This window comes from Calypte anna, chromosome 10 (genome assembly GCF_003957555.1).
Source record: "Calypte anna isolate BGI_N300 chromosome 10, bCalAnn1_v1.p, whole genome shotgun sequence".
NCBI classification, from domain to species: domain Eukaryota; kingdom Metazoa; phylum Chordata; class Aves; order Apodiformes; family Trochilidae; genus Calypte; species Calypte anna.
The window spans coordinates 21,197,776-21,212,369 of NC_044256.1; the positions used below are offsets into that span (position 1 = coordinate 21,197,776).

Here is a 14,594-nt window from a genome sequence, read left to right on the forward strand (position 1 = left end):
GGGTGGACTGAAAATTACTCAGATTAAAAAAACACCAGGAGTAAAACTGAAATGTCATGGAATATCACGACGTAATTATGATTTGAAAATAAACTGCCAACCAGACTGAGTTTTACACAGGTGCATCATGGTGCTGTTTCTTTGAGGCTGCTTGTGTTTTTACATCAAGTTTGCAGAAGCTGTGCTTAGTGTGCTTAATTTTATAAAGGGGCTGAGCTCCCGGTGTTGCTATGGAGGGAAATAAGCCTGAATTTATATATAGAGTGTGAGTCACACGTGTGCAGTGCCTGACAACTCTACCTTTAGGCTGATGTCAAAACTGATCATGATGTCAGCTTCTCAGTGGCACATGAATCACAACCAAATTCATGCATCACATGAATCCCTCTGCACATTCTGAGAATACTGCTTGGCTCTACATTTTACTGTCTTGTTCCTGTTCCTAACAGTTGTAACTGCAGTCCTGAATCACAAGTATCAGGTTCTTGGAGAAAGCTTTTTAACCCTGTGGGTGCACACTTCAGAGTCATTTTCTCTAAGTGCAAACATTGTGTGTTCCATGTTCTGTCTGACTCCTCTGGGCTCAGATATTCCAGTGACTGAAAGTCCTGGAAAATGGAGTTTTGTTTGCCTGCTCAGCACACAGAGGGAAGCCTACCAAACCTGAATGAGGCTGCATGCCACATAAAAACCAGCACTGAGAGAAACTCTTCTGGGTGAAAACTGGTGAGCAGTGTGTATGCTTACAGCCTGGAGTAAAGTGAGTTACCAAGTGCCTGAAAGGCCAAGAGAAAACAATGGACCCAACCACTGCCCCAGCCCAAACGGTGACATTATTACACGTGTAAAGAGAATTAAGTTTCCACTGAGGAGTATCACAATAAATGGGTGCAGAGAAGTGTTTTGTGTCCCAGGCACAGATTTAACACAGCTCTGACAGAGCTGCCTCCTTGCCCCACTCAGGACAGGTGAATCCCTGAGGAAACCTCTGTGGTTTCAACATTTGCAATGAAGAGTCCACAGGAGTCCCATTTGCTAGGGAACAGTAGTTGGTTTGCTCACAACATGTTCACAGTTGTCTGGTTTTACCTGACCAGCTGCTTTTTGGGGTCTAGGATGTTCAATAACTTGTCTGCATACACCTTCTTAGAAGCAGTAAAAAGAATGATCTGTGGATTAAAAGGGGAAAAAGTAATTATTTTAGATACAAGTATATAAACATAATTAAAAAAAATGAATTCAAAGGTAATGCCTGATTGTTTTTACCTCATAAATCTGAGACATACGTTCCAGGAATTCTCGGAAGAACGGCCTTAACCGGACATAAACCTGAGGCAGAGAGGGACTGAGTTAAAGACCCAAAACTCCTCAGCTAACCCCTGCACTACTGAGGATCAGTTTGCAAACATTAGGTCAAAATTAACATTATAAATAAGCAGTAAATATTAACCCCCTATGAAATAGTAACTAGTTAAAAAATACTACATTAGCTTGCAGCCAAAGCAGCTGTGACAGTGTAAGATGATAAAATGAGGCTTTAAACTTTTACTGGCAAATCTGATGGAATTAGAAATAATTTAAATTAAAATACAAAAAGTTGAACAATCTCTATAGGAAAAATGAAACAGGCTGCTTTGACTGATTTGGAATCAGCTTTCACCAGCTGGGCAGCACCATCTCAATCACCAGATAACGTGTGCCAGCACTTAAACTAAATAATCTTCTTAATAACCTTGCTCCTTTAAGTGAATATGGGGGTGTCAGAAGTGATTTAAAAAAAAAAAAAAGCTTTAGCTGTTTCCAAATTTCCATAAATTCAAATTCCCCTGGCACAGAACTGCAAACATGCAGAAATTATTCCCTGCAAAATCTGCAGACTCATGAGAAGAGATACCAAGTTAGGAGAGTTCTGTATCTCAGGGATTTATCTCCAAACACAAGCCCTGGGCTCACACAGAGGCAGCTCCAAGCACTGCAGCCTGAGGACAAGAGCCCAGCAGCAGGGCAGGGAGAGGAGTACCTAGCACTGCTCTGGTCCTGTGGCATGATGTTCAGATGTGAGTAAAGAATCACTAAAATACCCAAAAAGAGAAGGGAGTGTTGTGAATTCACAAGCTTTGTCTCATTCCACTGCAGTAACAAAGTAAAGCATCCAAGTCCTGGTTGAGCAGGATGAAAACAAGTAACACCAAATTCAGTACCCTGCAGCTGACCTATGGATTTCCAGAGCTTTTTACCAGGATCCCCAAGATCAAAGAGAATTATTTTGTGACAAGATTCGTGGAGATGCATTTCAACTGGGGAAGGGAGTGAAAAAACATCTGCCTGCTGTCTTCTGCACAGAAAGAAACACTCGAGTGATGTGGATGGGTTCCTCCTCCCAAGGGCTGAGAGATGAGTTTGTGAGAAGCTGCACCTGGGAAAAGCCTCTGGAAATGAAGCTTCCAGTGCTCCTGCCTCCACCTGCTGGCAAGGACAGAGGATGCTGCTGCTGCTGCTGTGCTGGGATCACTCACACCCTCCTGGCAAGGCAGGGTTACAGCAGGGATCAGTCACCAACACCACCGCCACGCAGTGGAGGCAACAAACTGCTCCACGGTATTTCTGATAAGGATTAAACACCCTGGAAAAACCTGAGAGCTGCAGTTTGTACCCCAGAGAGTCACCCCAGGGGGTACCACACAGACACAGGAAGGAAACAAAAAGTGCACCTTTTGCTGTGTGCACTGCTCACCTGGTAAATGACATCTTGAAAAAGAACTGGAAAAGTGAGTGCAGCATCTTCTAATTCGTTTAGACTACAGTGCACTAATGTTTCATCCTGGCAAAAGCAAACAAAAAAGATGGTATAAAAGACAGGAAAGGCTGTGAAGAGAATGCTGAATACAGAAGTCATACTCTGGATTTTTCTGCTCATTTTAAGGCAGGTTTATTTAGTCTGGAAAATTTATTTTCCTGCAACTGCTGTCATGATGGGAGAAGATTTCTTAGAATGAATTATGCATTTCATTATTCTTGCAGTTAGAAAAAATTACCAAGAATTGTGAGCTGGGGGAATAATTATAGGAAGGTATTTTAATTGTGCAGGCTATCCTGTCATTCAGCTCAAATCTGCATCTGTCACTTTGAATAATCCACCTGCTCATATGACCACCAGAGGACATGCCAACTGATACTGCTCAGGAGAAAATAATGCTCCTGCCATCATGAACTGGGTCTGAAACAACTTTCCAAACAGAGAGGCTGAAAGAAATCATCATGAAGACAAATATATTTTCTATTGATATTTTTAAGTGGCTTTGTGCTCATTCTAAGAATTAGAAGAGGTTTTCTTGACAGATCTTGACACAAGACATACAAACCAGAATTTTCCTATTTATTATATATAATTTTGTTCTACTTTTGATTTAGGGAAACTTTATGAGGACAGACAGCTCTTTGAAACAGTAAAAACTGGGATGCCTTTTGATTTTTTTCATGTTAAGTATTTAACAAATACAGCCAGCATTCTGTTCTTGCCACTGTATCTTTTTTTTTTAAATATGGCCTATCTTTATCTACAAGTACTGTGAAAATTACACAATATTCAACAAGTCCTTTACTTTACAAACATTTCTGATTCCAGCAACAAACAAACTAAATGAAAAGCTTTATAACCCCTGCTTTTAGTGTGTGTTTATAAAGATATTTACCAAATCTAAAACTAATGAGAATTCTGGTGTGCTTCTTGTTTTCAGTGGAAGAGCTGGCTTCCTGTTTAGTTGTTCTTCTGTTAGTAGTGGAACATGTTTGATGAAATAATATCTGAAAAGAACACAGACTTTGCTGTAGAAATGTACATACATTATTTAGCTGGTGATGCTGTAGCCCTACTTCAATATTTAAGGCTGCACAAGTATTTTAAAATTAAAAAAAAACCCCACACCAATATACTTTTTTTTTAAAGTTAAGAGCTTTTGGAATTCATTACCATAAGATAAAACTGCTCCCACTTAAACAAAAATGTCTTATTTCAATCCCAAACTGATCCATTTAGTATTTTCACTACAAACACTGGCACTTACGGGTCAAAGACTTCCCAGTCTTCCTCATAGGTGGCTTCTGCATGAGCTGATGAGTAGCCACTGTCTGGAGATACTGGTGCTAAAATTCAACGAAAATGACCCAAAAAAACAAAAAAACAAAACAAAAAACCCAAAAGAACTAGTCTTATTAGTGCAGTTTTTAAAAGTGACAATTTGCATTTGATACATGAATGCTACAAACAGGAGTGGAAAACCCTCACCTCAGCCTCACCCTCTGGCTGCCCAGGGTTCCCTTTGGGAAAAACCTCCCAGAGTTTGATGTCACAGCCACAGAATTCATGCCCTGCCCAACCTGTGTCCCTCAGCAAGACATCCAGACAATGCCTGATGGTGGGAAACACCTGGATGGATGTTCTGCTCTGGGAAGCTCTTCCAGCCTGCAGCTCCCTCCCACCTCCTGGGTGAGGGGCCCTTCTGGAACCAGGCAACAGAGCAGAGCAGGAGGTCTGGATGCAGCCCCCTCTGCTCAGGTTAAACTGCTTTCCCTGAAAGGAGTCCTCAAAAACCTCAGTTCCACTTCAGTACCAATGTTCTGAGGATCTAGGGAGGACTCAGATAACTGATAAGAATCTGATGCTGGCCACACACCAAGAGGAGAAGCTGAATTTTATGGATACAGTTTTTGTCAAGAAGTTCATGTAGGATGTAGATGTTTCTCATCCACCTCACCATGCTGTCCTAAGGTATCAAATTGCTGCAGATTTCCCCTTCATGATCAGCAAGTCTAGGGAGTGCAATTTGAGGATGATGAAGGTGGGAGGGTTCAATATAAATAAAAAAGCCTTTCCTCTGGAATCTTTGCTTCCATCTGAAGAAGTGCTACGAGGCCCACTGAGTGACACCAGCAGCAGAGGAGACTTGCCACAACTGTGTCTTTGGTGCATCAAACAGATTTGCCCATTAAAAATAAAAATCAATGCTGTTTGTGTGCCCCAGGCAAACGTGGAACATCAAATTACAGGAAAGGCAAGGTGCTAGGATATCCCTGAGAGTCCAGATCACACCCCACCCCACTGCTGAGCCCCTGGCAGGCACCCACTCCTTACCTGTGAGGGGTGGCAGGTCACGGTCAGCTGTTTCCTCCACCTCTTCCAAGCCATTGTTGACAGCAGACCTGACCTGCACTGCCTGGCTGGTGTAAGCTGCTCCATTGGTTGATGTTGCAGTGCTTGTAGTAATCTCATCCACCTGTTCCATATCAAGCTGTTTGACTATTTCTTCAGCTTCAACAGCTTGCCCTGGAGAATCTGATCCTGATGTTCCTGAATTAAGATTGCAGAACACTCACAGTCATTATCTTTGGGCTGAATTAACTGCCACAGTGCTGATTGTCATTATTAACCACACAAAAAAGCTCCAGAATAATTTAAGATTACTGCATTTGATTCACATTGCAAAAGTGAGAACCAAAATGAAGGCAGAGACAAACACCTTTATATCTGGGACAAAGAACTTCACACTAATCTTACTTAAATTCATTAAGTATAAGCTGTGAGACACACCACTAGCTACTTACAACAATGAAAAATGTTACAATGCATATAAACCTTTTGATTTTTGATTAATGAGCAACCTTTCTAAGAATTAAGGAGACCTTCATTTGGTCATCCTAACACTCAGACTGTAAATCAGAATGAAAAGTGGGATGCAGTTAAACCCAGCTTCTTCTTAAAAGAAATAAATCTATCATTCTTGGCTTTAACACTATTGGCTTTCTAAATAATACTCACCATTTTTATTTGCTGGTGAAAAAAAATTGAAAACAGGAGAAAATATAGTTCCCAGTAATGTGGTTCGTGGGGGACTGCCAGTGGAAGGATTATCTTCTAATTTTCCATTCTGCTTTACATGTTGGTTTGTCATTTCGTAACTTCCAGCTTCTGCAAAAGAAAAGTTCAGAAGTGCAAACCCATGATCCTGTTCCCACAGCTGCAGCCTCACCTTTACTGGCATTATTTTCACTATGGGAAAGATCCCTCTTGCTTGTGGTTCCCCCTGGTTGGCAAGAAAATTAGTCTAAGTATTTAATAATTTAAAAAAAAACAGCTAGCAGTTTAGTATCAATATCAAAATGAAATGCCATGAGATGGGAAGAAGAGCAAGTGGCAGCAGAACCCCAGCAGCTGACCCTCCAGCCTTCACAAGAACAGGTCCACAGCTTATTACTCTTCACATATCCACACACAGATTTATGCATTAATACAAGTATGAAGTAAAATGGGTTTCAGCTGTTATCACACATAACAAAGGACACAGAATTCAATAAATCTTCACGTTACAAAACCTAATGCCTAACAATTAATTTTGTCTTTGGTCTGGGACCAAAATGAAGGAGAAGTTACTTACTTCACAGGAACAAGTCTTTGAGACATCTGTCCACATGGAAGGAAGCAAATGTATTTTGTGCACATGAGCTGAGAACCTTTTTGTCAGCTGAGAGTTGAGGAGCCATATTTAATTATTTTTTAATGAGAAAACGGGAAAAGAGCTAATTCAATAATAACTGTAAGATTTAAATTAGTAGCAAAATAGCTGGTAATGCTCAGACATCCCAGTTGTTCCTATGAAGACACAATGGAAGGGTCTGAGCAGTGATGCTGTAACTGCTGCTTACAGTCTTGACTCTCATTTTGCTACCACCAGCCCAGCCTGGCTCCCAGTGAAGTCAGTCCCAAAACCCTTCAGAGCCCCCATCCTGCAGAAACGTGGCCCCAGGGAGCAGCTGTCAGGCTGCAGGGAGAGGAGAGGAAGAGTCACCAACCTCCATTCATCTGACTTTTCCTCCGCACTCTGGAGAGGTGTTTGTTGGGCTTCTCTCCTGTCTGAGGGGTGGATGTGATCAAGTTGTTATCTATATCCCGTTCAATCCTACTTCTTTTTGCAGGGTTTTCTCTTTCTTCCTTAAAACAGAAAAGGGGGAAAAAGAAACAGACTGAATTGCCTCTTTTCTCCACTGAGTGCTACCAGGACACAGGAGCTCTTGGAGGAAGTTTCACTGGAGATTGGGTTTTTGTTCCACTTCCAGATGCAAAATGTGCCCAGCTGGAATCTTAACCTCATTTAAACTGACACAACCCAAGGTAAACAGCAAAGTGTCAGGAAAGAAAACTGCACTTGGAGTTTCTGCAGAAGCAAAACTGTCTTTCAATACTATTCCACTGGACAGTCACTTTATAAATATTTAAGTGCTATGGAGTCTGGGAAATGGAGAGACAAGGCAACTAAAATCATCTCAGACTTGATTTCTCTTCCTGTTAAGGACACAAGAAGGAAGCTGCACGACAGAATCCAATACTGAATTCTCCACCATGCTCCACACATAAAGCAGCTTCCTAAGTTGTGTGTAAGGGTAGAATCTGCTGCTATCCAACCTGTGTCACCCCAAGCCTTACTGGTTACAAAAGGTGTAAGCAGTGACTCTTACCTGTCCCTGTGGCACTGACAGAAAGGACAGAGAACCAAACATTTCTGTCCATTTTCTGCAGATGAGTGTACATGTAGGCACAGGTGTTTCAGACAGGTTTCTTCCCCTTTTTTCCCCAAAGCACTTATTACAACTTAATAAAATGGCAACCTAAAATCTAACACGTGGCCATAGAGAACACATTGAAGTGTGAGGTGGGGGACAATGCAAAATAAACCACAGCAAATATCAGAATAACAGAATATCAGAATGACAAGGCCACAGACCATATAAAAGTTAATTAAAGTTTTAATTTTTAAATTACAGTATTACCTTGCTGGAGCAGCAGTTTCACACCTTTAAAAAGAAGAAACTGTTTGTGTGCTCATGAGTTTGCACAAAAGTTTGTGCTGCACACTCCCTGCCACTGCTGATGTGCACAGGAGCAGGGAGGCAGCAAAGCACCTCAAGATCAGACCTAACACCAGCCACATTTGACAGCCACATTCTGGTCTCTGGCTTTTCTAAATAAATACCTGCAAGTTTCCTTCAGCTTTTGTTTAAAGAGTATTTCTAATAAAGCATCTTCGAAATACCACACAACCAACCTATGGCTGTGACTGAGGTGTCAAAGTGAAGGTGCAGAGACATTTATTGCTGTAAATCCACACAGCCCCAGAGCTGATTTAGATTTCAGCAGCCCCATCCCCAAACTTCTGGGCAAGTTGAACACTCTCAGAGAGTTCTCAGGTTTCCATGGCAGCCACAAGACTACTTGGTGAAGTCATGAGCACTTTGGAAGATAGCCCAGCAGTATCAATATCATGCCATGCTAATGCCACTGGAACCACTCCAAACCCTGCTGCAGGCTGCAGGCACAGGAGAGGACAGGAAACAGGACAAAAAATGTGGACATTTTATGTTAAAAACCTGTCAAGAAAAAAAAATACTGAACTGTAATCCAGAGATCTGGGAGAGGATGAGGAGAGGGGAACAGAGAAAGTTAACAAAACCTCAGAGAGACAAAGAAAAGGAAAACCAGACATGATTCCCTCATCTTAAAAATCCAACATAAAATGTTTTGCTCAGAGTGCAGAGCTTTGTTGCAGTGGTTTTTCAGCCAAAATGTTGCAGCATCAGATGCTGAATGTAAAACACATTCATTGTCCAGGTTTGATGAAACACCAAAATGTGAGTAGATTTAACCTTGTATTTTTATTAACTATTTCTTTGGTGGTACCCCAAGTATGACAGATAATTAACACTTGCCATGAAACATTAAATGGCACAATCTTTTGGCAATTTAAGAATACACCTTTAATTATTAAAATTATTTCAACTTCAGCTTGTTACTGAATTGTCCTTTCAAGGCTCAGTGTAAAACCCAAACCAGGGATATAATTGTTATTTATCACAGAGCTATCCTGGGACACACTTTAACAACGTTATGTCTTCTTGGCTACTTCTTTGTTATTACTTCTCAGCTATTTTTTTAAATTTACAGCTACATAATATCAGTATCTGGACTGCTGGGATTGAATGAAATTGGTTTTTTTTACCTAGCTTACCTTTACAGAAAAAACCCCACAGGCTTTTGAAGCACTTGAAATTCAGACAGCAAAGCAAGATATATCTATAATTCACCCTCAAAATGAACATGCAACAGGTTTTAACATGTGAGGATCAGTCACGTTCAGATTTCTGTCTGCATCAAGCCAGGTGAGATTTAGTGGTTTAGCCCTGACAATGTTTGGGTTTGATCCACTAAGGGGGGCAGTGTTCACTGCAGTAACACACTGACAGTCACTGCAGCTTCATGACAGCTGAATTTGTGGGGTTTGTCCTTTATTTTAGAATACTAATAGTATTGGTATTTTCTGACTAGAAATGCTAAAAATATTCAGCAAACTTTGCTTGCAGACTTGCCCCTCAGTTGCCAGCACTGGGAATTCCCAGATTCAAGAAGCCAGAACTTCAAACCAGACATTTAAAATCTACCAAATTTAGCAGTCAAGACTTCCACATAGAAATACTGAGGCAATAAATCCTGTGATTTATTGGATTGTCTTAAGTAGGAATCCTCTAGGATGTGAAAGCCTGCTTTTAAAAATACAACTTGTACCTGACACAGCCATCACACGTGACTCTTGCCTTCCACAAGATGCTTTGTTTCTACCACACTGCACATGCTGATTTATTGCTGACAGAAAGGGTTTCAGATCAAATTCAACTGGATGTGCCTCAAACAACAAACAGCAGCAGCAGCCCCCTGATCCATACCTTGGGTGTGCTCCCTTTAATGAACTTTTTGATTGAAGACAACAAGCCACTCTCATTTTTCTGGGGTTTTCCCCCACCACCAGGTAAGGTTTCTTCCACCTCTGAATGTTTCCTCTTGGCCCTCAGAGCACGTTGTGTGTGGAGCTGAGTGGATTGCTGAGAAGCTTTCCGCGTTCTCAGCCTCATTTTCATGTGTGCCACATGTAAAGCTATAAAAGGAAAAAACAAGAATACTTAGTCACTGAAGAAATGTATTAAGCTTCAGATCATGAATTCAGAGAGTTATATAACGCTGACAGTGTTCTGATGCACTGAGCTTTTACATCCATATATATGGCTTCATTTAAAGCACAGAGGAGAGCTACTGAAGTTAGAGCCTAACACTGCCAGAAGAACAAATGAATACAACCTGGCCATGGATACACCTCACCATCAGACCCACAGGTGTTCTGCACAACCCTCCAATTCCAGTAGGAGGAACAAAAAACCTCCCAGCTTTTAAGACAAAAGGGTTTGTATGGTGCCTGGTGTCCTCAGCAGCAAGTGACTACAGACTGGAGACCCAGGCAGCCCTTTCCAGCTCTGTGCTCCTCACAATACTTCATTTTAAGTCTCTACATAAAATTTGAGATGAGGCATAAATCTGAATGTGTGTCAAGTGCTCAGAGAGGAAGAAATCATAAAGGAGGCTGTGCAGTCAGCATGGGTGAGGACAGAGCAGCTCAGCAGAGAACCTCAGACTGATCTCCAGAGCTGAACACATCGGGCCACAGAAAGACTCCTGCAAGTTATCCAACATTCATATTTCAATACTACTCAATATTTATCCAAGCAGAGTAAAAGGCCACTCCAGGCAATGGGTCCCATTTCTTTCCAACCTCCAACTGGACTGCTGGCACAGTCCAATCTGAGCACAAGTATAGATGAAGGAGCTATAACCCTCAGTCCAGAAAAGCAGCTGACTAAAACCCATAGTTGGGTTGATTTGAATGCTTAAAATTATGCATATACTGGGTCAGGAGCAGGGAAAATGGTGGCAACAAATTGATCTCAGTTGTAATGCACAGATTACTGGTAAGAAAGTCATTTCTTCACTGAAGTAATTGCAAAGAGCATCTTTTTTTAAAAAGAAAAGCACCTGCTCCTCAGGAGAGGGATCAGTACCTGCTCTCCTGAAGTTCATTAAGCAGGCACCTCACTGCTGACCAGACAGAATACACTATCTGTAACTCTTAAATACAAGTAACAGCACAGCAGCTATCTTGTTAAGGAAAAAGGCACTGGTGGCACTGGTATGAGCCACAGATGCAGAAATACTGTGAGAATACTTCCTAAAACCAGCCTAAAAACTCCCCAGCTGCATTTGTTCAGTCAGTCCAACCTCACACTCAGGGTGCTCCAGCTAATGCAGAATAACACAACTCCTGACACTGTTTTGGGAAGATTCAGCAAAAAAAAGTACTCAGCTGGCTTTGTCAGGAGTGAAACACTTCAGCTGCAGGTAATATTTGCCTTAACAAACATGGGGTTTCATTTCTCACAAAGACATGCCCAGCACTTTCCATCAGTAGTGAACACCACAACCACTTACAGACAAGAAAAGGACAAGTCAGGTCCTTCAGCAGGAGTGGATCCAGAGGAGAGGGTTAAGGAAAGCCAGCAGACACCACAGAATTCATACAAACTGGTTCCTCAGAATCCTCTGCCCTCCAGGAACAGAAGCATCACAGCTCTGAGTCCATGAACATATCCTCTCCTTGGAGGGAGAATTTTTGCAACAAAATTTGCATTTAAGTGAGAAGAATCCACTGTAAGTGGAAACAACAATGCAGAGAAATCAGTTTTTTAAATCCCTGCAGATTTCAGCCCAATTTTCTGTTCCTGCTCCTTGCCACTAGAAAAACAAAAAGACAAAAATACCACTCAAATACAAAGATGTAAAATGACTCTGCCTGTTGTCAGAACCTGCATCTTGACTTTCTTTCTTACCAACTGTTGCCAGATTCATTTTTTGGGGTATGATTTATGGAGGGAAGGATCTAAGATAGACATATGCTCCTTTTGTACTTCTGTACAAATCTACAGGAATAATTACAAAATTGAGGAAATTATGACATATCAATGGACAGATGGCCCAAAGATACCTTAAAACATATAATGGATTTTTACCTCAAAAAAATCATTGAAGAAATTTTTTATCAACGTTGTGTGGACTAAATAATGTACTTTGGTTCAGTATGACCTACCAAGATCATGTTACCCTAACTGGCTGAAAAATGAGCAACTACACAGAAAGTTTCTTGGTATTCTCATATGTGGGAGAAGAACTAATTCACAGCCCTGAGACAGAAAATGTCCATTAAACTTTTAAACCAAATAGTTTAAATAGATCAATGTCTCAAGTTAAACAGCTACCAATTTGTTGGAGTGAAGTCAGAGAAAACCAGCACTGATTTGCCACGTTTAAAATTTTCTTTAAACTCTCCAAGGAGCTGCAGTCCTTCCACACTTTGAGAAGGGAACTTTATGAGCAGCACTGCCAACCTGTTCAGGAGTGAACTGCAAGGACTTGATCTCAGAGAGCAACCTCTGGGGCAGAGCAGGGGAGGAGAGCAGAGTCAGAAACACTCCCCCAGGATTCAGATGGGTTTCAGATGGGTACCCAGGACCCCAGTGTGCTGGGCTGCTCCACAACCAGCCAGGCCTGTGCCCTCCAGGAGGAGTGACCATTCCTTTGGTGTGTCCCACAGGTTGAATGCTTTTTGTTTGCAATCCTTCCTGCCAGGAAGCACAGGAAGAGAGGAAGGAGGCAGCCTGTACCCACAGTGGTCCCCTGGGTACAGGAAACGTGTGTGCTGAGGAGTGGTAAGAGGGGAATAAAACCAGAAAGACACAGGGAGAAAGGTACAAGAATAGGTAAGCATGAGAGCGAACTTCCCAAAACGTCTCCCAGGGGAAGTGGGGGAGTCCCCCACTTTGGAAATGTTTTCAGCCTCAGCTGGAGGGGGTGCTGAGACATCTCAGATAAACAATAATACTAGAGAGCTTGGAGCAGATGATCCTTGAGGTCCCTCCCAGCATGACATGCCATGATTCCATGATTCTATGACTTAAGATCTGTGAGGCTGACATGAGGGAGCCCAGTGCCTTGCTCCTGCTCCCTCCCTCCTTTCTTTCCACACCCATTTCAGCATTTGCCTCCTCCTCCCAGACCAGGCCAGTGAGCTAACTGGAGAGAAATTAATTCAGTTTATAAAGGACATGATGGGGTACCCGAGTGATGCACCAGAGCAGGCACCCCCTGCACACCTTGGAGAGTTGCCCAGGGCAGATGGAGAGGAGCCAGGAGCCACCAGAGGCTCCATGCCCAGAGTGTGACCTGTGATGGAGAACAGGATGGAGTCAGTCCCACCAACTGCATTCCAAGAACTCCCTGAGCTCTGTGACACCTGCCCACATCATCACAAAATCCTCCAGCTGGGAAAGCACTCTTCAAATCACTGAGTACAACAACCATTAACCTGACACTTCCGAGGCCACCACTGAACCACGTCCCTCAACACCACCTCTGAAACCCCTCAATCTGGACACCAGTGAAATCCCAACTTGAGAAAGAAAAGAATCCTTAAAATGTGCTGAACTACAAGTTGCCTGATTTTCCTACAGCTGAAACAAACATCAGGCAGGCCAAAAAATAAGCAGTGCAATGTCTGCAAGTGGTAAGTGTGTATTTATCCAGCAAGGAACCATTCAGCTCATCTGCACACTATGGCCAGGTTGCTCTCTGGCTCATTTCACACCCTGGGTATCAAGCCTGGGGTTATAAATATCCCTAATGGACTTAGCAACAGTTACCTACAATCCTCTCAGTGACACAAGTTTGGTTTCCTAATGCCCAATACATTTGGCAGTGGCCAGTTTTTCCTTGAATTCTATTTGTGTTTCTGTTCTGAAACAGCAGAAAGCAGAGCACAATACTCACCAGGCTCTGCAGCCAGAACACCCAAGCCTAAACATGCACATGCACTTCCTTCCTCAAACACGTAGGATTGGGATCTCAGCCCAGGACTGCAGACCCAGGATCTCCCTTGGCCACATCCAGGCCAGTCCTGGGCTGTGCCAGGGGGTGCTCAGCCCACAGCCTTGCTCTGACATGTGGCACTCTGCAAGAACAATCCTAAGCCATCTTTTATACTTTAATTTTCTTCTCAGCAGAGTCTCTTTCCGGAGCTTCCAGCTCTAAATCCTCTCTCCGTGCAGCAGTGGAATTCCCTCCCATCAGGAAAAGCTGGTGCTGGAGCATTACAGCAACATCTCCAACCCAAAGTGACCCAAACACAGAGCAGCAAAGACACTGAGTACCTAAGGACTCAGCCATGTTCCTGCACTGTGTCACTGTTCAATTTTCAGCTCTCACAAAACCCCTTTTATCTTGAATGCCTTCTACGTCTGTAATAAACCCAGAAAGTGGGGGGGAGGGAAATAAAACAGGGAAAAAAAGTAAAAGAAAAACCTTCATTCTTCAAAAGAGAAATCCATGGCAAAGAGGGACTACGTGGAACTCTCATTAAATATTTTGTGAGACAGGAAAGTAAGAGAGGAGCTATTAAAAAGCAGGAGCTGAAGGAGCTCCAGCTGCAGTAAATTCCCTGTGTTCCCAGTCCCCCCAGGAAGCTGCCAGGCTCCCTGCCCTGGAAACACTGCTGCTAGCCCATGGCACAGGTACAGCATACCTACAGGACAGAAATTCCTCTGCATGACTCAGATTTCTAAACAAGAGCACACAGACCTCCATGGAGTGCTCAGTTAGGGAGGATTTACTTCCC

At 42.6% G+C, this 14,594-nt stretch overlaps 1 protein-coding gene across 1 annotated transcript in view; it reads right to left on the minus strand.

Moving 5' to 3' along the window:
• CTDSPL2 (CTD small phosphatase like 2) overlaps nt 1-14,594 on the minus strand; it is a 32,420-nt gene that overhangs the window by 3,698 nt on the left and 14,128 nt on the right. The window contains exons 2-10 of the mRNA XM_030457366.1: nt 9,769-9,977; nt 6,847-6,985; nt 5,816-5,965; nt 5,132-5,347; nt 4,065-4,143; nt 3,693-3,804; nt 2,735-2,821; nt 1,267-1,329; nt 1,090-1,169 (exon numbers count right to left, since the gene is read on the minus strand). Coding sequence (XP_030313226.1) covers nt 1,090-1,169; nt 1,267-1,329; nt 2,735-2,821; nt 3,693-3,804; nt 4,065-4,143; nt 5,132-5,347; nt 5,816-5,965; nt 6,847-6,985; nt 9,769-9,960 — 1,118 coding nt within the window. The 5' untranslated portion in view covers nt 9,961-9,977. The remainder of the gene's footprint in view (nt 1-1,089; nt 1,170-1,266; nt 1,330-2,734; nt 2,822-3,692; nt 3,805-4,064; nt 4,144-5,131; nt 5,348-5,815; nt 5,966-6,846; nt 6,986-9,768; nt 9,978-14,594) is intronic.